This window comes from Diorhabda sublineata, chromosome 3, assembly GCF_026230105.1.
Source record: "Diorhabda sublineata isolate icDioSubl1.1 chromosome 3, icDioSubl1.1, whole genome shotgun sequence".
In the NCBI taxonomy this organism is placed as follows: domain Eukaryota; kingdom Metazoa; phylum Arthropoda; class Insecta; order Coleoptera; family Chrysomelidae; genus Diorhabda; species Diorhabda sublineata.
Window position 1 is genome coordinate 24,238,124 of NC_079476.1, and position 27,929 is coordinate 24,266,052.

A 27,929-nucleotide genomic window follows, 5' to 3' on the forward strand; every position below is an offset into this window, starting at 1 on the left:
ATTCAATTGCGTACACTCAGCCCACTGCACGTCACCCGACGCCACGCCATCCCATGCGGGGCAATTCAAAATTCTCAGATGTATTATTTAAATGGGAAAACATATTATGCGCACATATTCGACACTTGGCGTGGCGTGGCGTGTAGGTAGTGGATTTCGGCCTTTATACCTCTTAAAACGGTTGAGGTTTAAACCTAGGTGCAAGAAACATCGAAAACATCTAAATCTTTGAGCGTGCACTGGCAAACTGATAACAGTAAATATTTAGCCTGGTTCGGTCCTGTTATTGAATTTTAGCTCAATTCCACTAGTGGTTAATACAGAATGAGGAAGTGAATGGTTACTAAAATCCGATAAAGGATTTGGTACAATATTAAGAAGATAAATAAGCATGGGAAATCTATTGAGGTATAAAATATTATTATTAGTATTTTGTTTACAAAACTATTTTTTTCTCATGTATATTTTAAGTAAAACGAAACGAAATGATGTGAGCTCTTTCACGTGGTCTACTACCAAATTCGAATGGCAAGGTATGTAACCACACAACACAATCTTGTAGGAGAATTACCGTATTTAGTGATTTTAATCATAAAGATGTATGTGTTCATAAAATCAATAAATACGGTTCTGTCCGATATATCGCAGCGGCTAGCCTAGATAGTCGAGAGACTTTCCCCAATCTTGGAAAGCAGTTTATGGAGGGTATGTGCTTCTGCGGTAGTAGATGTGTAGATCGCCGGCTGGCGTTGGCTTTGCCCGTTTTCTCTATTCGATCGATATAAATGAATTAGCCGTAAAACAACAGCGATTTGTGGTTTAATCTTACACGTATTTAGTGAATTTATAGGTAGTGTAACGCCCACGCGCCGAACCGTTTTGCTTTAGGGGTCTTATATATACACCCTCAGAAACGCCTCGTTCTACAACGGGTATATTTTCTCAAATTCACTTGCATAAGGGGATGGGCTCGGTACAGCGATTTAATAATTTTGGTAAAATTAAGCGCAATATACCGAATAATTAATTAGAACTACTGGAAACTATAAAGATCATTGATTGAGTTATAAGCCTGTTAACGATCTGTGACCAAAAATATCTGTTATGTCTCATTACACGTAGACTGGACATGTAAGTCACAGATATTCAGAAATACAAACAGAAATCATGTATTTCTCCCACAGAACCAGCAGTCCACAGTGATTTTTATTTTTATTCTCTCAAGGGGTTCCATTAATATCATTGTGAGGATTCATAGATTATTCCTAGTTAGGCCGATGTATTTATCCTATCTTGTAGGGTCGAAATTTCCGAGGAACAGACAGGAAATGGATTTCCAATTATCTTCTGGTTTCAATTGATTTCTTGCTCAGAAACAGAAACGTTTTTATCCATTGAAGGAAGTCTATGTATAGCTCTGTATGTTGACACCAAGATTCTAACCATCTAGACGTACCATGATTCACTTCACCAGATTAATTTTTAATAGCTTCTATAGCCGATTGACTTTTTTTCGTTGGTTGTCCAAAATTGATTGTGCACACCTTCTAAACGATGGAATTTAGGCTTGGAAGGTTCTAGAATGAAATTCCTTTTATCTGTTCTTGAAAACTTTTTGTAGAAAGGTAGTATGGTGAGTATCGTTTAAAAAAGACAGATATATAAAGAATTACAAGAAAATGCAGAGGAAAGTAGCACTAAAAATTACCGGAGCCTTGACAAGTGCTCTACTAGCTGTACTAGGAGCAATCCTGACTATAGACTATAAAATTGTTCATCGCTCACCGGTTGATAGACAATAACTTTTGGAGGAGAAAGAACTATGGACATACAACTATCCTGCAGGAGTTGTGTAGAAAATAAGAAAAATGGATAAAGGATCTATTAGTTGAGAGCATATGATCATTTTAATGGCCTTGTTTTTGTGACAATAATGTTGAGCCTCAACCTGGACAATATGAAATGGTAATTCTGAACTATATGCTATTGATATAGAAATCAGAGTCAAACATTAGGATATATAGTTAAATAAAAGTAATGGCACGATATTCAGGTGCTTCCTTATCCTTTCACAAATTATTATTCCCCGATGACCAGCCTAAAAAACTTTTTGTCCCAGCGGAAAATACACTTGCTTAGCACATAATTTACTTTAAAAAACATCTCGCAATATACCGAGTTTTAGTTTTCAATCAACAACCAAGAATATAAATTTATACGGCAATCTAATATATCCAAACCGTATTTAGACTTTAGACGTTATCCAATGGATTCAGAAAATAGGAAAAGGCGGAATCATCATCATGCGAAAAATGAAGCGTTGCGCAATCGCACGCAAACAGATAGTGGTATCAGGCGGAAAATATATGGTAAATATGTCGTGTCAGAAATGTGAAATGCTCCAAGACAATGCGGAAATGAAATTCGAATTTTTATTAATGAGTTTTGGGATATGAACTTTGGATATATAGAGTCATATATTATTAGAGCTGGTTTTTAAATAAACAGATAAATAACTGTTCAAAATAAGTGAGATAATCTTTATTTCTCTAAAAAACTTTAATTAACCATCCATTAAGCGAGCAGTTTTTTGCCTCTCAGATCCATGAACGTATATGCCGTTTAATTCAATTGAAACTTTAATTATTTTACAGCTATATGAGCTCTAGAACATTGTTCAAATGAATAATAGACTCTCATCTTCAAAATGGATAGCTAGTCTCTACTTCAATAGATGAAAAAGCAATTTTGAATAAAATTTATTTATATTTAAAACGAATGATATGAATTTATTATCATTTTACAATATTTATGAAAAATATCAAGTATTTCAGAGCTAATTGGGGTATTTTGACTACATACACTAGTCCTTTTATAGGACTACAACCTTTTATAGGTTTCTCAAATAGTCTGGAAGCTATAATCATAAAAGATGAGAACACAGGAAGATCAGAAATATAGAGCTAGACCCTAGATCTAAATGAACCGCCGAAGAAATTTCTTGCATATCCTACTAACAGGAGTCAAAATGTCAATTCATTAAGCATTAAGACGTTGGATACCTTTCGGGAAATTATCACCAGAAGAAATTGGGAAAAGTGGTCGACAGTTCTTGTCTGCAAGAGATCAAAGGAAAGAAAACAAAAAAAGAAAACAGAGAAACCAAAAAACATAAGAAACCAAGGTAGATAAATTCACCACCACCTGATTGGTTAGCAGTTCACAGCACAACAGATCGATAGGAAGTCGATTCACAGCCTGTAAGCTTTCCTCCATCTATTTCTATTTATGGCTGCTTCACGCTAGTTCTCGTTCCCATTCCTATTCTTTCTAAATCTTCTTGCTTTTATCCTTTTTTTCCTGGATGCCCTCTTTCTCTTTTCGCTCCTTCTCTCCTTAACAAGGATCTTTTCACCCATTTATTTTCGTCCATTCTGGATATATGACCCATCCATGTTCTGACGACATAAACCATCCTGGTTTGTTTCTGGTAGTTTCTCTGTGCTCGTTCTTTTTCTCCACTGCTTTTGCTTTTGCTTCTTTTCGGCATCTTTCTCACTTATATTTTATTTTGTTCTTTACTGTTCGTGATCCATCACTCACTGCTATGCAACACTGTCTTGTAAATGCGTAACTTGGCGGTTCTTGGAATATCTTAATAGTCCACCTAGGGCTCAAAACGTTTTCTTTCTTTCGTCAGTCTTTTGTCGATAACTTGGTTTCATCTTATTTATTTATTACTGTCACTTCCAGATATTCGAACTCCTGGACTGTTTTGTTATGTCGTCGCTATAAAATGGTTGAAGTTTTTCAGATCCCTTCTCATCTCCATTGATCTTGTATTTTTTAGTCCTGTAGGTTCAACGGCACTGTTGATAGTGGGTTCTCCCGTTTTAAACCTCTTCTTTTAAAAATTGTCCGATATGCTTCTTTCGTCAGCTACTTTCAGTGTCGTTTTTACCAAATGTAGTATTTTCTAAGTTATTGAATCATACGATTCCTTGAAATTAACAAAGATGAGCTTCAGATTTAATCCCTGATCATAGCTATTATCTGGGATGGTCTTCAGTATTCGTGATACTATCTTGTGGCTTACCCTATAGATTTTAAAAACTGTGAAATCATTCATTTTCAAACAATAAACATCTAATTACCGCAAATAAGAGGATCGTTTTAAAAGTTTCTTTAGCTTTTCTGTATCATCCAGAATTTTTATAATTATAAATATTTCAATGTTTTTTTTTCCATTTACTTCAACTTTTCTTACAAAGATTTAATTACGGACAAAGCAAATCTCGACATTATGCATCCTTTGATAGAAATATTTTCTATTTTTGCTGAGCATTTCGTTCTTAATATCCCGAAGTTTTAAGACGATCTCAATATAAACGCCAGACTCTCGGGAGAATAAGATACTAATCATCTCTTCGGCTAATCCGCTAAATTTGAATTTTCGCATTGGAGTATGTCGTAAAAGGTTACTCATTTCACGTTATACTCCGTTTATGATACGATAAAGATGGCTCCTATGAACATCGTTAAATATGATGAAACCATAAGTAGATAGAGTTGAGGTGAATATGATGATGAAGGAGATACTTAAAACTAGCTGCATAGAGGTTAACGGTATGCAGTTCGTTGGCGATATTAAATTTTAATTAGAAATACTTTAGTTGTCTGTCAATATTCGTGTACACAAATAGGTTAAGTGACAGTATGACCTATTTTATGAGGGTAAAGCTCTATGTTTGGCGTTGTTCAAAAAACAAGACATTCGTTTCATAAAAAACAAAACTTCAGTTTCAATTTATTAATACAAGTATCTGATAACGTTGAAACAAATAGAGAAAGAGATGTAGTAGTTTTTTTATTATTTATACGTTGATAAGCCTGCATCAATCAAGTGAAAAAATTAATGAAGAAGATGTCGGAGATTTGAAACTTGAAAGATTGTAAGAACTATAAGCATCTCACATGAGTCAGTATTTACAATTTTTAACGATAACTTTGACTAGTATTTGGTCTCTTCTCTTTTTACAAATTGGTAATTGAACTGGGAACTATAATTTCAATAAGATTATCTATGTTCAATTGAAACATAGCATGTGTCTTATACGAAGATGGTCCAAGAAGTACCTGCCTGGCCTAGAGATGGCGGTATCTGCTTGAAAAATACGTATTAGAAAGTAGACAATCTATACAGTATATAATTTAGGTTTGAAGACGCCATGTGTTTAGTATTTGTTTGGCAGCCATCAATAGTTAAGGTTTTCAGTAAATTAGTAATATGAAAAAAATTTGTCATCGTTATATGATACAACTGTTGAACTGGATTCAACTCTGAGTGAGACTGCTCCTTCGTTATTAACGGTAAAATATTGGGTAGAATAGCTTAAACGAGGCCGTACTACCACTGAGGTGACGACTCCAGAAATGTTGAGGAAAATCCACAATGCGGTTCTAGATGATCGTGAACTGAAAGTGCGCGAGCTAGCAGACATAGTAATTATTTCAAAAAGTACGGTACATCGCATATTAACTGAAAATTTGGACATGAGAAAGCTATGGGCGAGATGGATGCCGCGTTTGCTCACAATGGAATAAAAGCAGCGTCGTGAAGATGTTTCAATAACCATGGATGAAACGTGAAGATGCTCATTGCCCGTATTCATCGAATAAAGATTTTTTCTTGTTACTCACTATAAAAAAAGGTACCTCAAGTAGCTGTTGGCGACTTAATCAAAAGCATGTTTCTACGATATCAACTTCAGAGTGGAAACAAGTTTTGGTTTTAGTATGTACAAAAATGTATACACTTTTAAGGAAATATTCCGAAAAGCATCTTTTGTAAACACTCGTATTCGAAGAATGGATAAAGAGAGACTTATTTGTGTTAACAGGAGTTATTACTGATTCATGAAATACAGAAAAAGTCGCTCTCAATCAAGATTGATCAAAGTATCATACAGTATCACCAAAAAAGTGCTTTTGATCGCCATGTTTCTCAATATAGCTGTGCGAGTAGAAAAGATACGAAGTGGCAAAGTGGAAAGTCGTAATGAGCTTAAAAAATTCTATAGAAGTTTCCGGTTACCCCCTTTTTTGACCAAATGACTATACTAATACGAAACCTATCAATTAGAGTCATAAATCAAGTCCTAATCATTTGTAAAATGTATAAAATTCGAATCATCCACTAAAAGATTGTTTTAGTTGAATCTTGGAAGAAATGATAATAATATTTTAAACTGTTAAATTTGAACCTTTGAAATTACGGTTTCTGTCGAACTATTACCCTTCGTTTGAGATCTAATGAGTTATATAATATCAGCTCTATTCAAATTTACATAATCTTAATTCGATTCGGGGAAGTTAACAATGAAGTAATTCGAATCTCAAATATCCTAACCGAAACTAAATTAACTGTTGATTCCTTATTGAAATCATAAATTGAACCAAACTAACTTAGGTCAAGTTAATTGTCGACCGAATTGTGGGCTCACAACATCTACGACAACTTACAGTTCCCAAAGTTGATAATGTAATAATTATATCATATATGTGTCGTAGCTGTTTTCGTTCATATATTTCTCAATATAGTTCTATAGAAATATAAATTGGATTTATATGGTTAATTGACTCAATTTAGGAAATGATTTTAGTCGATTCAATGGCGCTATTATCTGGTTTTGAAAAATAGCGTTGAATTTAGCATATAGGTTTCGGTAAGAGATCTTTTGAACACAAATTGTTAAAAATTATATCTTATTGAGATTAAGTTTTTATGAAAACTTAACAGAGCATCAAAGAACACTAGATTAACGAGGAACGTGAACAAAAAATAATAATAACAGGTATTATAGAACATCGTATTATTCAAAAAGTCGACAAGCATGTCCATGTAGGTTACAATATAAAATTAGATAAAGAAAACCAGACTACCGGAATGGACATAAAAATTTGTCCAACTTGGACATCATTTAGTTGGTTCAATATCCCTAAGGGCAGAACAATTTTCAATAACCTTAAAATGTAGTAGAATAAGAATCATGTATACTTCCTATAGGGTAAAGATCCATTGAATATAGCTTGGAGATTGTTTCCGTAACTCGGAAGATATACAGGAGTCACAGATATAATAAATCTTGAAGCAAAGTTTAAATGACAGTGGGTAGGCCAACAGAGATTAGAATAAATGTAGACAAATCCAGAAAAGCTGGCTTTATGATGTTAAGAGAGTAGATGACCGATATTAAATGCAAAAACAAAAGACAAAATAATTAGGAAAACATTATAAGAGGATTATGTTGTGAGTTAAGATACGTGTATTTCCAAAATATTGGGAACAGCTACGGCAAATTATATCTACATCATTGATAAGAATAACCATATTTGTAAATTCAAATTGAGCAGAACTAAATGTTTAACAGTAGAATTGAAACAAAAAATCAAAGAATGTTTAGATATCATACAATCCTATATTCTTTCCATATAGTAGGAGAAAGTTGTTATAATAGAAATCAAGAAAGATTACTATCAATCATTATTGTGCTAAAATCAAATTAAAATTCTCTTATAACTTTCTAAGTATAATTTTTGGAGAACGATATTCTCTCCATTGGCAGCTTTATCATGCAAAGATGTCAAAGTGAATGATAAAAGACAATGTTAAGACTGATAACAATGTATAGAGAAGAGACAATGACGAAAAGAGAACTTAAGCAAGACTGCACATGAAAATTTTCAAAAAGAGAGGAAGATGTAGTTAAAATAGTGTAATAAACCAAAACCCAAACAATAAAATGGCTAGAACATTTGCAGAAAGTGACAGTAGCTTTGTCAATGCTCTTCTGGGATATAGGAAATAAAAGAAGAAAGAATATGCCTAGATTGAAGTGGTTAGAAGTAGAATTCAAAAATATATGGAAGAAACAGAGGATAGGACCGCATGGAGAATAATTAACGATAGAGAAGATTCATACACCCCAAAATCTATAGAGCATAACGCGTTTCAAACTTTCAATCCTAGAAGAGGAGTGAAGACACATGTGGACCTCTATCAAAGACGTTTTCTAAGCAGCCTCGTACTTATAAGGACGTTGTCCGATGCGTAATTGCCACTCTTTTTTAACGCTTAGGTTTCTAATACACACCGATTTTCTGATCCCATGTATCCATGGGAATCTTTTTGCTTTCCTATGGGATCCACTTAATTATTTTTTTGGCAATCTTCCCTTCTCCATACTTTGCACATACCAGTACCAAACTAATTTAATTTCGTCAATATATTTTTTAATTGTGTCGTTTGTAATTGAGCGAGTTTCCAGCGCTCTATAACGTGAAAATGTCAGCTAAAGGTAGAAAGCCCCTGGTCCTCCAAGGGTTGTGACGATGGATATTCCCTTCGTTTCATGGATTAATAACAAAAATGCGAAAAAGTAGGTAAATCGTGTCCAAGCATTTTTTGATTGATTAAGTAGAATTTAGGGACTATTTTATCCACTTTTATATTGGTACCGGCAACGCCACTGGTTCTAAATTCTGAGTAGAAGTTATGGTTTGGGGTTATCGATTTTCATTTGTAAATTATTCTAATGTAAATTTCCAATTTTTCTATGCTTGAATAAAGTCAAAAAAATGTATAACTCTAATATGCAGTGGCATGTTATCGGAGAAGCATTATTTTTCCAACTTCATCTTATAGTTTATTCGACAGCGTTTTGATCCGCCATAAATTGAGTCATAAATTTAGCGGTTGAATTTATGGAGACGCTGGCATCGGGTAAAAGACGAAAAACTCCCAACTACGCACGTATAATACATCCCGAGATTGTCGTCGGCGATAACGAATGTTACGTGATGTTTTCCGACGTTGCAAATTTGCCCGGTAAATTTATTACTTCATATGAGTAATCAAGCGTGTTGTGGAGATGGAGCTAGCGTTCGCAATTAGTGCGGGACGTAATTTTCTTTAAACGTCAAATAAAATAAGTTAACTCGGCGAAATCTACCCTCCAATCTGTTCTTTTATTTTATAGTTACAATAAATTTGCTCCACCTTTTGTTTTCAACAAGCTTGAAATAGTTCGGTGTTAAAGACAGTACAAGTGTACTGAAATTCCTAGGCTAGCATAGAAAGAATTTTTCTTCATAGAACTCGATTATTTAATATAAGTACGATTCAATGATTATTGCGGTCATACAATACAAATTGCTGTCCAGCGAACATCCTCTTGAGATCTGAGACAGGAAAAAGTCGCTGGTGACAGATCTGGTGAATATAGTGGATGTGGGAGCAATTCAAACCCAAAATCATTAAATTTCGTCATCATTTTTATTGATTTGTGACACGGTGTATTGTCTTTTTTAGTAGTAATAGTAGATATTTATAGTTTTACTCTTTTAAAAATCGCAGACGGATATTATACCATGAATATTTTAAAATATTGATGCCAAAATCTTACCAACCTATTTTGCGTTTTTCCCCGCTTTGGAATCGGTTCATCACTTTCATTCCAATCGACTTGAATACAAATGTGAGATGATAGAGCCGTGATTCATTCTTGAACATCACCAAACACTGCTCAGAATAATTAATTTGTCGATTGTGAGTTCGTGGCATCTACTTTGAACACAGCTTTCGCATATCCTAATATTCATTTACGATATTTCCAACATATTCTTTAGATTATTTTTAAAGTCGAAACTATCTGAGTTAGCTTACGGTTATCCATAGTCCTTGGTGTTGTTTTCGCTTAGCTAACCACTACTCCACGGTTGGTTTTCCTGGAGCAAAAATTATTGAGGACCCTTATATGCTTGAATTACAACAACCCAACATTTACGTTTATTTTGGAAGAAATTAGTGATGAGGAATAAAGCATGGAAGCAAGGTTAATACGAGAGGAAGCAAACAGACAGACAAAATGCTCAAGATACTAGTCTCCAAGAACATAGTCCATAAAACTTGGCTTCATCCATCAGATAGTCATCAGATTGACAGTACTTTATGCAAGCGAAACGTGGATACTAAATAAAACGGAAGAAACTAAATCAGATGGATGGTAGACAAAATTACTTTAGAAAGGAAAAACTTGGGAGACATATGGTAGAGAAAGACAAACCAGGAAATAAAGAACAAAAAAAGATGGTTTCGGCACAAGGAGATGTAATGGAGAGAAGTGTACTACAAGAAATAGAAAAGAGTTATTAGCATGGTATGGGCCTAGACGGAACGATATATATTTATAAAATATTCTAAAATTTGTTAAGTTAACAATGTTCATACTGCACAAAATTACACAAATTCTAGTTTATTGTTATTACATTTACGTGTTCCTAAATTATGGGAAAGTTCAGAGAGTCGCTAATGTAAAATTGAATGACAAAATCAGGTGAAATAAATTATTAGCAATATGCAAAAGTTTCTAATAACTCCAAAATGTCTATATTAAATTGATCCACTCTACCATTAAAATATTTCATTCGTTTTTTATAATTTTAAAAAAATATGTCCGAAGATAGATTTTCCGTTTTCACTTATATTATTTTGCGATTATTTGTAACGATACCAATTCGTTAACGAGGATTCGATTAGTAAGTAAAGTAAGAAGATAAATAACACGGACAGCGATAGGGAATGAAAATCGAAAAGAAATGTAAACACTGGAGTTATCTTTGAACGACGAAATGGGAAATTCGGCAGCGCCGTTACAATAAATAAAAAGGAAATGGCAATCCATTTGAATAATAAAAGAAGGATACAGATAACATTATGTAGTTTAATCTTTTCAAAAATAGATGCTCATTTATTATCATCGATGGGACTTTCTTAGATTACAAAAAAAAACGTTAGGGGAGAAATGTTGTCGAATACTATAAATTAAATGTCAAAATCGGTATATTGAACTACAGTAAAAACAGGTTTTGATCTGTAAAATTAATTATAATTGATGACGAAGATTAAAATAATATATCTTTTATAGAATCCATAAAAAACGCTAGTAGATTGTTAAAATGCCAGCCTTTATTGTTCTTTTATTGGATTACACTCCTGGAAATCGAACCTTCTTCTTTCAATATTTTCCGAACATGTTCTGTTTCATATCTTCCATCCTGGAAATGCTTATTTTTCGTTCCTTATACCCAGACTTCACCATACAATTCAGGCTAAATAGAATTCCACCTCATATTGGATGTAGATGATGATGTTGGAGACAGTTTAAGTAATGAGGATGAGAGTTTGGTACTCTATGGGAAGAAGGAACAAGAGCAGCTCTTGGAGTATGGGGATATTCTTGAATAAATGAAAGAATTAAACTCATCATAAATTTTGGCTTATCTTATGAGTTGGTCAGTATTTTGGCATTTGGGCATAATAATCTTGAATAATGGTCGTAGAACTATTGAAGAATGCAACGATCAGATTGAGAAAATAATTTGTACACTTCAATTAATTGTAAAGACATTTTATGAAGCAGAAATTACTCATGAAGCGTTTAAATTCTTTGTTCTCTGTAAAATAAACAGTTTTAAACATGATTTTGAGATCCAAACTCTAAAATAGAAGTTTATTGGATTGGAAATTGTTTATACCAGAATAATTTATGAATGTTTGTAAGTCATGTAAGAATTCTATCAACGAAGATGTTCTCTTTGGAGTATAACATTTTACGGGAAGGAAAATGAAATTTAGTCTAAATTATAGAATTTTAAATCCGATACTAGTTTCTATTTATCTCATCCATTACATTCAGTTATTGAGGTTTGATTTATTTTACTTTTTCAAAATTCTCTACTTTCAGAAAAGCGCAATTCCAAAACTAATTACAAAATTAGTAAAGGACAGCCACAAAAAAGTAACTGTCCTAAGCTCAGTGAGTTTAATTAAAGAATTTTTGACGGAAAGTTTTGGCCCTGTTAAAGACACGTTTGAAAAATGATCTTTGATGGCGTCGGCAAAATTTTCTGAATTACTCTATTGACCCGTTCGCATTTTCCAGTTTAACGGAATTGGGAGTTTCAAATGCTCACAAGTTAATTTTTATCCTAGAAAATATTAAATAAAATTCGCTAAGTCCTGAAATTGAACCGCTGCTATTGAGATTCTGTCGGTTTGAAGCGGTCACTCATTTGATATTAAGGCTGTAACACGATTATATTGATTGTAAAGGATATTTTGGTAGAAAACTGTAGTCAACTAAATTTCTGTTCTTATAAATGTACCTCAACCTCACACAAGTCAACAAAAACTGTTTTAGGTTCATTATTAAATAAATATTTTCTTATCAACTATATCTAAAAGTAACCAGAGCTCTATTCATAGCCACAGAGATGACTTTTGTACATTGAATGAGGCACAGAACATGAAGATGAGATATATAAGGAGGAAAGAATATTTGACAGGATAATAATTAAAACATACAGCAAAAATCTAAAACCGAAACCTACAGATACTGAAGTAGAAGAACGACAAAACGGTTACAAAAGTATACGAATACACGAATAGTAAAAAGGAAGACCAAGAAAACCATGGAATGAGGAAGTTGAGAAAGCGCAAGAAAAATATATTGGATGTAGTGGACAGTAATGGATAGAAATAAATAGAGGAGACTTTAGAGAAGTGATACTACATCACAGTTGGCCTCTACACACGCCTTATACCCACTTCAATGGCTGTAAATCGAATATATCTGACATAAGTAAACGCCAATACACCCAAATATATGAAAATTGATGTGATTCGACTTCAATCAACGTCAATACATATTAAAAATTATGAATCAAAATAAGGTGACAATAGTCATCAGAAATTTTCAATCAACACAAAGTTACAATCGACCTCAATCGGCTTCAATAGATGTAAATCGAATATATCTGACAAAAAGATAGGATTAAATACGTGAGTAAGTTTTCTGATGGGAATACATACTTATGGAAATAATTTATAGAGATAAACCGTATCAAGTTTTGGATAGAAAAAAAATAATGTTAAGAGTGGACAGATTGTGAAAACGGATTATATTCTGATAACTTCGTTACTACAAATATGATTAGGCCCCCTAAAGAAGTTTGTGAAGGTCATTCGTCAATATTTTAGATTTTGAACACTAGAGTATTTTTCATAAATTGTCATTTGCTGTAGATGGAACTACCATTGTCATCAGTCCACAAATAAAGAAAATAAAGTCCAGTGAGGAATTCCTAGAGTTAGGGACATGCACAAAAATGTAGCTCAGCCGACTAGCTGCGATTCAGGGTTTACGTTGCAGTAAAAAATCTGCAAATTATGAAAAGCTCATTTCTAATATGTTTAATAATTTCAAACTTATGGATATGGATATTTTCGTATCAAATTCAAAGGTTATGAGTTGTCAGTTGAGTGTCTTTTATATATTTGATTAAGTTTGTGGTATTACAATTATTGTTGAGTAAAGAAATTATGGTGTTTGGAAAGTTGTTAGTTAGTTTTTCGTTTTTGTAATTGCGATCTGTTCGACTCACATTGCCACTTGCACTGAACTTTTGTTTTGATTGTCCCTTTATAGTCGTTCGCTATCACTTCGCGTACAATTGTTGTTTTTTGGTGTTATCTGCTGCTTCTTTGGCAGATTTGTCTGCTTTTTCGTTTCCTGGGATGCCGATGTGTTATGGGACCCAAATAATTGATACTTTTGCCTTGGATTTGTGGATAAGGGTTTTAATAAGGGTACCTATTGGATCTTTGGGACAAAGTTCTTGAATGGTTTGTATTGAGCTCATGGAGTCTGTAGTTATGACTGTTTTATTGTATTGATTTCTTCTAGCGAAGATTAGGACCTGTAATATGGCACAGAGTTTTCCGGACTTGATCAACACAATTTCATTGTTTTTTTTTCTACTAAAGTTAAAAAATATATATTGGAATTTGAAATTTCTTTTAGTTGCTATAAAAACAAACTTTATAAGATGAAAATATATTTTTTTTCTTTAATTAGACTTAATTTATCACAATCATCTAACAGATTTCAGGTACAAAAATAATGTTTACTTCTTCTGTTATTGTTTATTAGTCGGATAGGATGTAAGTCTTGTAACTACTTAAATTACTCGTGACGGGACAGGATAGAGTAGATTTTCATAACTTTTTCGTGAACACAAATTATTTGGAGCTATAAAACTCCTGATCCATTCGACAAGACGATGAAATTATAAATATTATATTTTTTGCACAAATTCGTATGAGTATTAGAAATTTTTTTCTTGCCACCATCGAATGAATTTAATCCATAAATTATATGGTTTATATAAATATATAAATAATATATATATAAATAAACTACTTGTTTATTCATGAAATTTGATGTGTATTTATATAAATATTGAGATAAAATACTTGGTAAAATGATAGATTAAATTACACAATTTCCACCAAAAATGCTTAAGTTAAAATCGATACTTTCTTCACTACAATTCTTCCATCAAAAGTAATTTATTTCGAAGGTATTGAAATCAACTTTAATCACACCGAGGATTGCTACATTATTGGATATGGTTTTATTATTTTTCAACATGTTCTTTATCAAGATCAAAACATCGCATGCGTTTGAAACAATTGTGGAAGCAATTTTTTCATTCCGATTGAGGTATCTCCAAAACGTTGATATCGCGATTTAAGTTAGGTTAGGTTAGGTTGTTTGGCACGCTGCTGTTGGTTTAATCCATGTCGATAGTTATAGAAAATCATCGAACGGAAATGTTCGAGATTTAATTCTATTTTGACCAATATGAAAGTTTCAAGCAGTTCAAATAGCACTCGTATTACATCACGCTCTGGGTATGCTCACCATTAAAAAATGTTAAACTTTAGCTTTGACATATTCACATCAGTATTGCCTTTCAAAAATTAAGTAACAACCCTCGTATAGTTCCTTCATTCCGAATCGATAGATCAAAATGTAGGTTTAGTATTGGTACATCTCTCGTATAAATAATTCCAAAAAGTTTTATTATAATTAAAATTCAAGTAGACAAAACTAACAAACATAAATAGGAAAATAGAATTCGTAATATTCATAATCAGACATACCCCGTTTTAAGTAGGTGGTTCCGTTGTACCACGAAACGATGGGTGTTGGTTTACCACCGGTAGCTTCGCAAATCAAATCGATTTCGTCTTCTTCTTCTAATGGTCCGATAACAGTGGCGTTAGGTAATGGAGTATGGTCTCCGCCTCGATGAATTTTTATAACATCAGGTATCTCTGAAATGAAAGAAATGATTTATAGATTTGTTAACAGACAAAAGTTTTCATTGACACTGTGTATAAGAATTACCAGCACTAGTATATTGTATAGTGATATTTCACGTAACTAATTGCTACTTGAGAAAAGAGACAAAAGAGGCGATAACTTTGCCAAATTTGAATTAATTTTTTTTAAATTTATCTTTACTTTGATCGTTTTATATGTTTTTGTTCTTAAAATGTCTTCATTTTAGGTCTCTTCTAATTGCAAATTAGTTTTTAACAGGTTAAAAATTGACGTTTTGAATAATTTCGGTCTTTATTGAAATGGACTTTGAACTTAGCAGCAAAAACTTTGCATTCATTGAACAATGTTGTATGTTTTGGACAATTATGACATTTTATAAAATACTATCGACTTGAGACTTAAGTCAAATGTTTTCCTATTTCATTAATTAGATATTGTGGCCCAACAGTCACTTCCAGAAAAAAAATCACTACTTTAATTCGAATTTATTTAGGTCGAGTGTTTTCATTTAGAGATTATTTTCATCTGTCACCTTCTAGAAGCAAGTTGAACTAATGTAGGTATGGCTTTTTCCTGCCTTTCATGTTTATTATGTCGAATGGCTACAATTATTATGTGGTTTTCCATATAGGCTTTTCTTAAATTCTCCAGAAAAATATTTCAAGCAGATATTTCGTAAACCACCATTTCTAGTTTCGTCATATATTTCTATTTATTTAGGACAGTACAGATTTCTCTTCAATTTCTAAAGTATTAGCTTACGTATTCTTGTTTATTCGTAGTTCTTCACCTGTTAGCCCGCGGTTATATTTTCTTATTAGCCAGAAAATCGCTAGATGACTATCCTTTAGAGAGTAAACCAGAGAAGTAACATGGAATTGCTATTTCAATGCATTCTTGCTTAATTAATTTATTGTCTATTCTTTATTTTAATCACCTCCATTGTTTTCCTGGTCTTTACTGATTTATCTATGTTTTTTCAATTGATTTATTTTTAATATTAACTTCGTCATTCTTCTCATGTACTGCTGTATCTGTTCCAATTGGTTGTTTCTAGTATTTCTCTCAAGTGTCTTTTCTGCAGACAATGTTAGCTGTTTTATTTTCTATTTAATCAAATCGAACAATAAATGAACCAGTTGTTTATCTAAAACTAAGTTTTATATACTTTAAAAGCATATTTGAGGATTTTTCAAATTTGAACCAATGCATTTTGTATCTAAATAGTTTTTATATCATGATTCGAATGTTTGGAAACTAACCTGGATAACGTTAATTGTTGTTCTAAAACTGATCGAGTTAATTGGGTCGTAGTCATATGATCCTCTTTACCCTGTTAGACCAGTAGATAAATGCGACCAACTGATGAGTTTTTAAACATTAAAAATTATTTATATCCTTTATATTATTGTCTTCTATTAATTCACATGAACAGCGTAATTTATAGATTTGCGGTTTTTATACTTTTCACATAAACATTGATAATAAACTTTAGGGCAAAATGAGTGAATAAATCGTTGATAACTTCCCAATAACAATTATTAAACATCTAGAATAAATATCATAGTAATGTACGAAAAAATAACAAAAATTAAAAGTTTTCGTAAATCTCTTCTTTCTATCTTCATCTGCTTGTTCATCTTTTCGATCCTTTGAATCTTTCATTATTGTCCAAAATCTTTTTTTTGAAATATTCCAGCCTTTTTTATCGTCATTTTGCTTAAAAATTATCGTTGTCCAATTTAAAATTAATTATTAACCTTATCTCACTTCATAAAGAAGTGTCTTTGGTTTGGATTAGAATTAGCAGAAATAAAAAAAAAATAAAAAATGATGAATTTTTTCTCGTGTCAAAAAAAAATCCATTTTTCATTTTCTGGTTTGATTTGATCGGTCATACAACAATTCTGATAATTATACAAAACAAATAACCATGGAAATTATGTTTGAAGTTATGTTATTTTTCCCGAAGAGCCTACTAAACATACTAGGACTTTGCTTTTTATTTAAACAAAATTTTCATATTTTGGGTCGTGTTATCTTTGTTTCCCTCATAAAAATAATAAACTCGCTGACTGATCGCAGGATATGAAGCTAAAAGTGTTCAATATTTTCCGGTTTTATGATGTGTGTTCAGATTAATGTGTTTCATTTGTGAAATATAGAGATTTTTAATTAAGTTAAAATGTTTTTTCGATTACAATTGATAGACTTGTTTGCACTGAAATGAATTACGGATTTATTTATAATATTGGTTTCAGTATTGTTTGAATTTTTAAAATCAAATTTGCATGGGAATAAACTCACGAATACATCATAGAGCTGAACAATGATATATTTTGTTTGGATAATCAATAAATTAAAATATGAATTAATACTTTTCAGCTCTGTATAGGTTCAACATAGAAACGTATCAAACTCCATAATTAGATGGTTGAAAAAGGTGTTTATACAGTGAATAGAATTGAGTCAGAAACCAGGTGTATTAAATTCCTATCCGGAAATGAATTTTTTTGAATAAAGCAAGCAGAAAAAAGTATATATAGAAGCTCGATTGGAACCTGCACTGTGGATGTAGTGTTCAGGAAAGACGTACTTTTGGTAGCTGATTCCAGAGGTCTCCACTTCTCTTGAATAAGGAGAGCGTGTACTTGGTGTACTGTGCGCTCAGAGCAACTGCTATCTGAGTAGTATTGCTCTATGTGGGATTATGTTGGACACTTCGGATGAGTATATGCCACGGTATTATCATTTTTGGTCTTAAAGGGGCTTCCAAGATTTTGTAAAGTTGCCTCATCATTATTTTGCTCTTAACCTCGATCTCCAATGGGCGAATTTGTGGTTATTCGTATTTGATGTTTAAACAGGATCAAATCCGAAGCCGCAGTACCAATCTTCTGTGTAAAACAGCAACCTGGATATTTGAGTAAAATGAATCAAATTGCTTTAACTTCCAGAATATTTATAATAACGATCTGTTATCGTCTACAAGGGTACGTGGATTTGTCAAGTAGATCTGTGATATTCAGAAGGTAGAGGGTTCACCTCAAACCCTACTAGAATGTGTCCGTCGAAGACGGAGGTTAGGTTCGGTTAAATTAGATTGAGTAACTTCAAAGTTTGATTATTACTCTTAGAACTATGAAAATATATTTATATATAATTTCTTTAATCTTAATTGTAACAACGAAAAAGGTGTATTGGAAGTTGAAACGATCCATCCAAAAATAGGGCGGGGGTAATGATTCAGATATAAATATAAGATGTAAAATAAACGATACTTGCAGCTGCAGGTTATCGGTTTTGAAACGCTTGCCTCTCAAACTAATACAACTATCTATCGATAATTATAACGAATCTGAGTCAATTTAGAATAATTACATCTTGAAAGCTTTTAGACGTAACCTATCTACCCCAATATCCTCTTTTTCCAATTAATCACACATTAAACTTCATTCACTGGTTTATAAACGTTGGGTTCTCGAAAATCCCATTGGTAGTTGACCTCAAAGGTGTAAGTTGAGATTTATGATTGGATTAGCAGATATTTGAAAATGGAAACAGAAAGGGTGATTCTGTAAGTGAGGTTATGATAGATGAGGATTTCTGCTATTTAACTAATGGATTAAGGGAAATACGAACAATGGAACGAAGAGTGGAAACGGTATCAAGGGGTAGATGTGATTATTTAAGTGGAAAAAATTATTTTTCAACCTTAAACTGTCACGAATCGTTTTATAATATGCGATAGCACGATTCATCTGATAGGTGTTTTTAATGAGTCTATTAGTGATAACAGACCTAAACTATTGTTTGCATTGTCTACAGTATTGATCAATTTATGTGCATATGTCATTGATTCCTTTGATATAAAATATTCTCACGATAAAAAAATGATCTTTAGAGTTTATATGGATTAAATTTAAATAGAAAAACACAGCGAGATTTGCCATTTGTACAAGTAATTTGTAAATTACTTTGTATCATACATAGATGATGGTACTACTGAACATCGTGGCGTTTTTAAGCTTGAATAGACCGCGCTTTTCCTAATAATATTCCCAATATTTTTCAACAACTACTTCTCGTTAGGTTAGATTTGGTACTTATGGAAACACACGGGTAAAGCATTTGACCGTAATTTGAATCGATCATTTTGAGTTGTTTTTTCAGTCCCCGTTTTGAAAGAGAGTGGATAAAAAAATAATTTAATCCGATACGGGTTATAAATCCATTTTGAGCGTATGTTTTCCATTACGTCCTAAATCGGTCCTATAAACGAAATCCCGACGAAATACAATCACGTCGAAACTTAATTTTTTATATTTCCATGTGGGTAGCCGCATGAAAAAAAGCTTTCCGTGAGAATACTATTTGTACTATTGGAAGCAGGTGAAACACGTTGAAGAGGGTAATATTTTTGACAAATGGGATACATTTTAGTTCATGGTCGGTTGTTTGTAGTTATCTATTTTCTTTTTTTTTTTCGAGATTGAGATTTACGCTTTCACACTTTCTATCAATTCTATTATTTCATCCTTATTGAGATTCTAAGATATGAGTAAACTAGGCGGCAGAAACAAATAATAAATTTGATCCCGGAAAAATATAACCAACAGGCAACGACGGATCTGACATAAACCAATTTGTATATTTATAGGAAGGAAACATTAAAGTGGTATTTGGAAAAGTGAGATGGGGTTGATAGCTTCGTTTATGGGTTCTAAAAGGCCTCGTATCAGCGTTTACCGTTTCAATTATACGGTTCGGAGTGTGGTCGACAAATCTTCATACTATAGTTTAACAAACTAAAAACAAAATTAGTTAGCTAAATTATCGTCATATAGAATTGTCGAGATTAAGCTTCACTGAAAGAGGGATACGAATATTATTGTGATATAACGTTAACGGCGAATTAATGATTCGGAGCAACTATTCAGAACTATTTAGTCTACTTCTGTTAATAATAAACTGTCATCATCGTTGCAAACATTCCAAACGTACAAACTTAATTTTCCTTTTCTTTCACGAAAAATAATTCCAGTGCTAGTAAACTAGTAAACTAAAGAGTGGGCTGTAAGGAATGGGCCGTTTGCACTTATTCAAAATATTATTACATTTAAAATTCCCAATGTCTGACAATGACTGACAGTGTACTCGGAAACACTCGATTTTATCGTCAGTGCAATTTCCACATGTGTTAGGTGCTCTTTAAACCAGACATCGAAAGATCGCTTAGTTGGCCCAACATACATATGATACATCTATTTTCACAAATATCACTGTTTCTATTGGGGACTGTGACTTATATTTTTCATCTTTATGGAATAAAGATGTTTTTTAATGTTTTGATTGTATATTAATCTATAATATCTAGTTTTTGTCTTTCACATTCATTTATTCATATCACTTTTATTCACCGATATAATTTGTGTAAAGAGAGTAGATTCCTAACACGATTTGATTAGCCTGGAGTTTTGCCAATACATCCCGCAGCGTAACATCTCGTCTGTTTGTTCTTTTCTTTGACACGAGAAGCGAGTGAAAAACATCAGCTCGGAACACGGATAAAAAAAGCTTAAGGGCAAACGTTGCCAACTTAAACTTCTCATCCATTTTTCTTGGGTGTTTTATCATTTTTGTTTCTATAAAGCTGACATTTATCTTATCAATAAAAGGAAAGTGAACATCGACAAAGTAATTTTTTCGATGGTTGATGTCCGGATTGGTTCAAGTTCTTTTTTCTTGGAGTGGACGGAAGAGAAGTTTCTTATAGCTACGCTTCTTCTGGAAGTTATCAGTGAATATTGAAAAATGTATTCACTGTTTAAGACATTTTTGGTGGAAATATGACATAAATAACATTTTTATTATTTATATTCACTACAGTGTGTTCATAATCTGAAATAATTTGCTAATATTACATTTCGGTACGAAGTATAAAAAGTGTATCGTTATTTCGAAATAACTTTTTTTTGAAAATAATACCTTTATGTGTTTTTGGAAGTTATGGAAAAAGTATTTTCAAATGAAAATCGTCCTGAAACTGATTGACCAAAGAACGTAACAATTGATGAAGAATCCCTATTATCTAGTCTTGTATCAAATCTTTATAGTCCTTGGGATCAGCGACAATTTTTCTATTTATCACCACACCGTTTATTATTTGCCTAGAGTCGAACAAATTTCGGAGATGGCGCACTACGGGCCTGTCAAGCTTGTCAATTTTATGCATAAAAAGTTATAACTACATTTGTAATTTTATTTTCATCGATAGTATTAGTGAAAAAAATTTGTCGAACAAAAACGATGGGTTACTTGCCGCATATTTCAATTATAACATTCAAGTATTTTTTTTAAATTTGTTTTTGACCTTCTACTCCATTCGAACAATTCAATAAAACTCCAGTTTCGTTGCTAAATCGTCCTCTATGTACCTATACTATAAAAGTGTTTGAATCAAAGTGAATTTAGAAAAATTTGTGGTGATATTATTTTTAATATTCCCTAGTAAGTTTTTCTTATATCTCTTTAACCTTTTTTTATATTATGCTCATAAAATTCCAATTATGTTTATTAATTTCTTTTTGTTTTAAAAAAAATTTATATAATAGTTTTGGTGTTATTTCGTATTTTCTATTTATTTTGGGAATGGAACGATTAAAATAGAACAGATCCTGTTATATTTTGTAAAATGTAAATGTTAGAGCATAAGCTCCTTTCTATTCAATTCTGTTCTACCTACTCGTTCCTTCTTTAGTAATTTCCATCTGTGTTCCCGTTTCCTTTCTCATTTTTTTTTATTTTCCACAGTTCTACAGCTGCCATTAATGTTGTCATAAGTAAATATATTGTTATGCCAAGAATTATTTTTTTCTTCTTGGTTTGGTTATTGCTAAAATTTTTAATCAAATGTGTTATCAAATACCGACAAAAAATATATTGAAATTCATGAAAGTGAAATTTTCGAAAGCGTATCTTTTGCCAACTGCATGTTCAATGAAAATTGTGTCAAGGAACGTAAAACTGGCGGAACGCAGTCTTGGTTCTGCGAAAGGTGCCGGAGACAACGGACAAGGCGAGCGTCGAGCGGCATGACGCGGTCGCTGCGGAATTTCGCTGACGTTTTCGTAATTAAAGTTCCGGTAACAATAAGCGGTCTTCTTTGTCACTTTCTGACCATCATCGAATAGATATCTCAGTAGCGCACACAAATTTAAATTATATAAACGTTATGCAGGGCGAGATGGTTATTAACTTATCAAAGTAGTATACAAAACTTTTCTATTATTCAGAGTAAAAGTTATTACGAAATGAAAATGGATTCAGGCTCCATATAATCAACAATTTATACTATTCATATCTAGATTTCAAAAAAGTTCTCGATAACCTGACAAGAATCCACTAAATGTTATAAAACAAGTAAAAAATACGTTGCACCCTCGGCTGGATAGGCTATAGCAATAAATTCATTTATTTAATAATTTTGTTCTCATTATTTCTTGACAATTTTCATAATAATTGGTTTATAAAATAAAAATATCAGTCGCAAATAAAAGTTTCAATTTTGTAAGCACTTAATTCTGCAAATAAATTGTTTACATCGTTTTTATCATTGACAGCTACAATTTTTATAATTGAATACACGTTTTCTTATATTTCATAATTTTTTAATCTATATTTCTTGATGTACCGATGAAATTTCAATCTCTTTTATAAATACTGAAATGTCTGTCCTATGTAAACAGCATTACAAGGTACCTGATATAACATTAAAACATAATAATGTACAAAACAAACTTGATCTTCAAGATATTTAAACCTCAAAATAAGTTTGTATATTCATTCACCGGATTCTGAATGTGGATGATTAGCAAAAACTGAATTTAAAGAAAAGTTAGTTTGGAAAAATCTTAATAACAAATTAAAGAAAATGGTGAACAGATATTATAATCATTTAAGACGCAAAACTAAAACTACTACTAAATAAATATGATATTATATTTATTAAAATAATTTGATAGTTGTTGGGGGGAAAGTCCTTGACGTAGTTTTAGTTTTGCGTCTTAAATGATTATAATATCTGTTCACCATTTTGTTTAATTTGTTATTGAGATTTTTCCAAACTAACTTTTCTTTAAATTCAGTTTTTACTAATCATCAACATTCAGAATCCGGTGAATGAATATCCAAACTTATATTGAGGTTCAAATATCTTGAAGATCAAGTTTATTTTGTACATTATTATGTTTTAATGCTATTGTTAATTTTATATAATGTGATGTCAAAAAAATTATTCTATTCGATTTCGATACTGAAGCTTTTTATGATAAAAATTTAATTTTCCAATTAGGTACGTAACGGAAAGTGAATGGAAAATTCATGTTAAGTTCACTTGAGACAGTTTCCTCAAAATTTCTGCTATAAAACATGGTAAGGGTGCTCCCATAGCCCAACCAAAAATTATTTCACATGTTTTATTTTCAAATTTGAAATTTTTTGTTCTAAGTATTAGATCTATACTGCGAATTGAAATACACAATTATAATTACTTGCAAATATTAACATATGAAGATAATTAAATAATAATAGCACGAAGAGAACATTTCCAAGTAACTGGTTTTAAATAATTGAGTGTAATTGTTAACAACCACATTCAAGGAGAAGAAATTATGCTCAGAATTGCAGCAAACTACTTAGCTCTGAAGATAGTATATAAATAAATCAAAGGACTAAAATGATGATGATAAAACAATGAATCTAACGAAAGTGCTCATAAAAATTTCTACTACAACATGAGCTTGTTTTTGCAACGTTTTGTTACCGTGGCAAGAACGATGATCTACCAAAACAAACCACTAATCAAACAGAAATGTTTAGCAGGGGAGGATAGAAGTGAAAAAAGATTGCAACCATAATTGGGATACTCAAGTCATTATTGACTACCTTTAAAAAGACAAAATAATCAATAATTTTAATGTATTCATCCAATAAGATGAGGATTTAAAAAAAATTACCGTGAAACAGGATCGTTAGCTTAAAGTACATGTACACATATTCAGTTTCAATGAAAAAATCGATGAATGAGGATAAGAAGTGGCTTTTCGTCCCTTTCCCATCAAAATAAACAAACAAATCCCTATATGTCTTGTTTCATTTGAGAAGTATCTTTCGATAAGTCCTCGTATATGTCTCGGAATAGGTGAGAAGATGCTTGTGAAAGATAAAAAATTCCCGATTTAATTTTTTTCAATCAAATTCTAAATTATTACATTATTACTCTCTAGTTTAGTTCTTTTCAATGATCTATACTTAATCATTAATTATTTTTATAGTATTTTATTCGAATTTAAAGTTTAATATCGTACTTAAGCGTCTCATATATTCGTACTTGATCACTGTTACAAATGCTGGTAGAATAGTACAAGTACACATTGCTTTCATTTCGTGCTAAGGCGAGCAATTTCTCTCGCTCTACGTATTTTAGAATTTGCCGAAGGCGCTACTGGAAAGTCCACCGCCGAAGCGTCTTGGCGTTTGGAATTTAATTTTGTTATGGGATAAGTGAATTCCGTGGACATCGCACTAAGAGGAAGCTTGCAAAAGCTTTGAATTGTTTTCTTTGCTTTTTGCCACGAGCTGCTGCTCAAAGGTGAGAAATATATCACATTATAGGATAATATTAGGTAAATAGTGATAGATAACTTTATTATTATCAATTGAATCGAAATTAAAAATTAAGTAATACAACTATACCAACAGATATGACGAATAAATTTTTATAGCAGCAATTACTTGAAATAAGCAGGATTTAACACTTTTCATCAAGACAAAAGAGATGTAAGAATATTATTAATCTTTAATAACATCGATATTTTAAACATCGATAATTACTTTTTTAAGTAATTATTTACAGCATTATATAAAAGGAAAAATGTGGAGGAATTATCGTATCACCATTATTCTAGAATTTCCTTTATCATTATGTTAATACTCCGTGCATTTTGTTTTTATCAATGAAAGTCTTCTTGTACAACTTCTTGTTTGTTAGATACAAAAGAATGTATTTGTTGCTAGCAATAAAAAATACATTCTCTCAATTTATGATAAATTACTTGTGAATAAGCATATATATGGAATTACGGGATTTAGTTCTGATTTCGTTACCTAGAATTACGCATAACGGGTCTCAAAAAATGTAAAAACTGAGATAATCCACCTCCTAGATAATTCTAATCCATAGGAAATAGTGAAGAGGACGAAGCGTTTAAATTTAGTGTAAAGTTCTTTAGTAAAAAAGCAGAGTGCTCAATATTATATATTAGTGCTGGTGAGGATGCTCGATCCAGAGTTAACTAGAAACTTGGACATTTAGAGCATAGAAGAAAGGTCGCTGACTACTACAGCAGATGCTTTTCCGAGCTGTCCAACATAATCCCACCAAGTACATTATTAGCAAAACTTATTCGAGAGGCAGACGTGACTTATGAGCATGTGGAATCACCTCCCAAGGCGCGTCTTTCCCAAATGCTACCACTTACAGAAATTCAAGATCAATAACCACACGACAGGCATCATTCGAACTTCTCAAGTCTAATAGTGTTTGGTAGTATCTTTCTGTGAGCCTTTCTATTCATTATAATTATTTAACTAAGGCATAAATATGTATTCTGATGAAAAAAATCAACTTTCCAGTTGGATATGTGACGATTTTTGCATAATTTAATTTGAAAATAGTGTAGTATGCTATATGCCTTGCATAACTTCAGTTTCTTTTTTGTAAGTCTTCATAATTTAAAATGTAAATGTGATATTTAATGAGTGGTGTTGAAATTTTTATTATTCGGAATATTATTTTTAGTCTGCAATAAATTCTGAGCGTAAAAACCACCAGCGCAGAAACATAAAACTACCTATTTGCTTAACCAGCAAAATTTGGAAAATATACTCTATTCCAGTGTGAATTATTTTATGACGAATATAATATTAGCGTGGATAAATATCAAACATGTTTTATGGTTAAACATGTTCATTGATATAGAAAAAAATCAGATATAACTACCGTTTGGTCCAATGGCGGCGATTGGAAGTTAGAAGTGCGGGGGAAAGGTGAAATCTAAATCTAAAAATTGTATTGTGAGAGATTGTTTCATGTTTTAGCTTGATGCATGCACCTACACGCGAAAAAAACTGAATACAACTATTAAAGACTAGTAATAAATATCAACAAAACAATCAATATCAATAAAATAAACGAAAAAGTACGAACTAAAGAAATATAATTGAAAAATAATAGACAGTAATCCAATTTTACATGATACACGTCTTCTCAAAGTCTGAAGTCTTGATTTCCGCTTCGCATAAATTTCCAGGCATTCCTCTAAATCGATGTTTGTGTGTGTATAGTTAAAACAGTTGCAGAAGTTGCAGAAGCTGAGCAAATTAGGGAATACATTCTGGTTGTGAACATTTTCAAACTTGGATTGAGAAACCAAATTTGATCATGCTGCATTTTTGGAAATACATCTGATGCTGAAGTATCATTTTCCAAACCAAACACGATACTCACAACAAAACATTTGTGGAGCTGGTCCTGTCCGGCTAAAATGGAATTCTAAAATTTGGCTAATTCACGGCGTTTTTGATATACCTTTTATAAAACATGGAGAGTTGACAAAATTCATTTTCAGTGAAAAATATTGACTATACGAGTATGTAAAATAAAATAAAAAAATGCACTTAAGAGAAGATTTAACTATTTTAATGACAATTGTTTACCAGATCGATTCAAAATTGCATTTAGGAAAGTTTTCTTGTTGAGATCCTTTAAAATCGTTTCAAAAGCGCGTTGCTGATGCAAATTGTTTTCACGCCAGACATTTGGAATGAAAATGCAAATTTCGATTTTATTCGAGCTTAAAAACTACATGAATTCATAATTTATCTCGATTTTCCACTTAGACAGAAAGTGAAAATGTGTATCGGTGCATTTTCATCAGTCCGGCTGTTTTTTCGTTGTATTTTGTTTTTTTTTGGAGCCACGAAAATTAGAAACGGCAATAAATCCAGACCGGAAAAAAGTTAATGACAATGGTAGGATTTGGGTAAGTTACAAAGATTAGAGTGGCAATTTGGGATTAATGAAAGTGGCCTACTTTTTTGGCAACAGTGAGGTTAGGATAAACAGTGGGGTATTTTGAATAAGTCACCAAAAAAACAACGTTATCAAATCCAAATCATCCAAAGATTGTGTTTGAAAATATCAGTGAATAAATGTGTCATAAATAAAGTATTTCAATTTCTACTTTATAGGGATAACATAATTAATTATATTCAATGGAAGGTTAGAATCATATTATTTTCGAAAGGATGAAATTGATTCCCATTGGAATCAAATAGTGAAACCATTTTGGGTAAATTGTGGTAAGGGAGGAGTAATATTCATTATCATGTTCTCTTATCAGATCAAATTGATCAGAATATCACGACAAATAAGTCATTGTATCTATTTCTCACACTTTCATTATTGTATTTCAACTGTTTTTATTGGGATAATTTCAGAAATTTTTTGTCATAACGTAGAGAGTGCCATTTGGATTGTTACGATTTTCTTTTCAATATTCCTTTGTGTACGTATTGTGATACAGGGTCACTGATTTATTTATTCTAACATTTTTG

General features: G+C 32.0%; 1 protein-coding gene across 4 annotated transcripts in view; it reads right to left on the reverse strand.

The window, feature by feature from the left end:
• The window catches only part of LOC130441144 (titin), a 453,335-nt gene that overhangs the window by 76,162 nt on the left and 349,244 nt on the right, over positions 1-27,929 (reverse strand). For all 4 annotated transcript variants that reach the window (XR_008909591.1, XM_056774695.1, XM_056774694.1 and 1 more), the window contains exon 4: positions 15,068-15,241. Coding sequence is in view for 3 of the 4 variants with exons in the window: in XM_056774695.1 (XP_056630673.1) it covers positions 15,068-15,241 (174 nt within the window). In the remaining variant the exon portion in view is untranslated. The remainder of the gene's footprint in view (positions 1-15,067; positions 15,242-27,929) is intronic.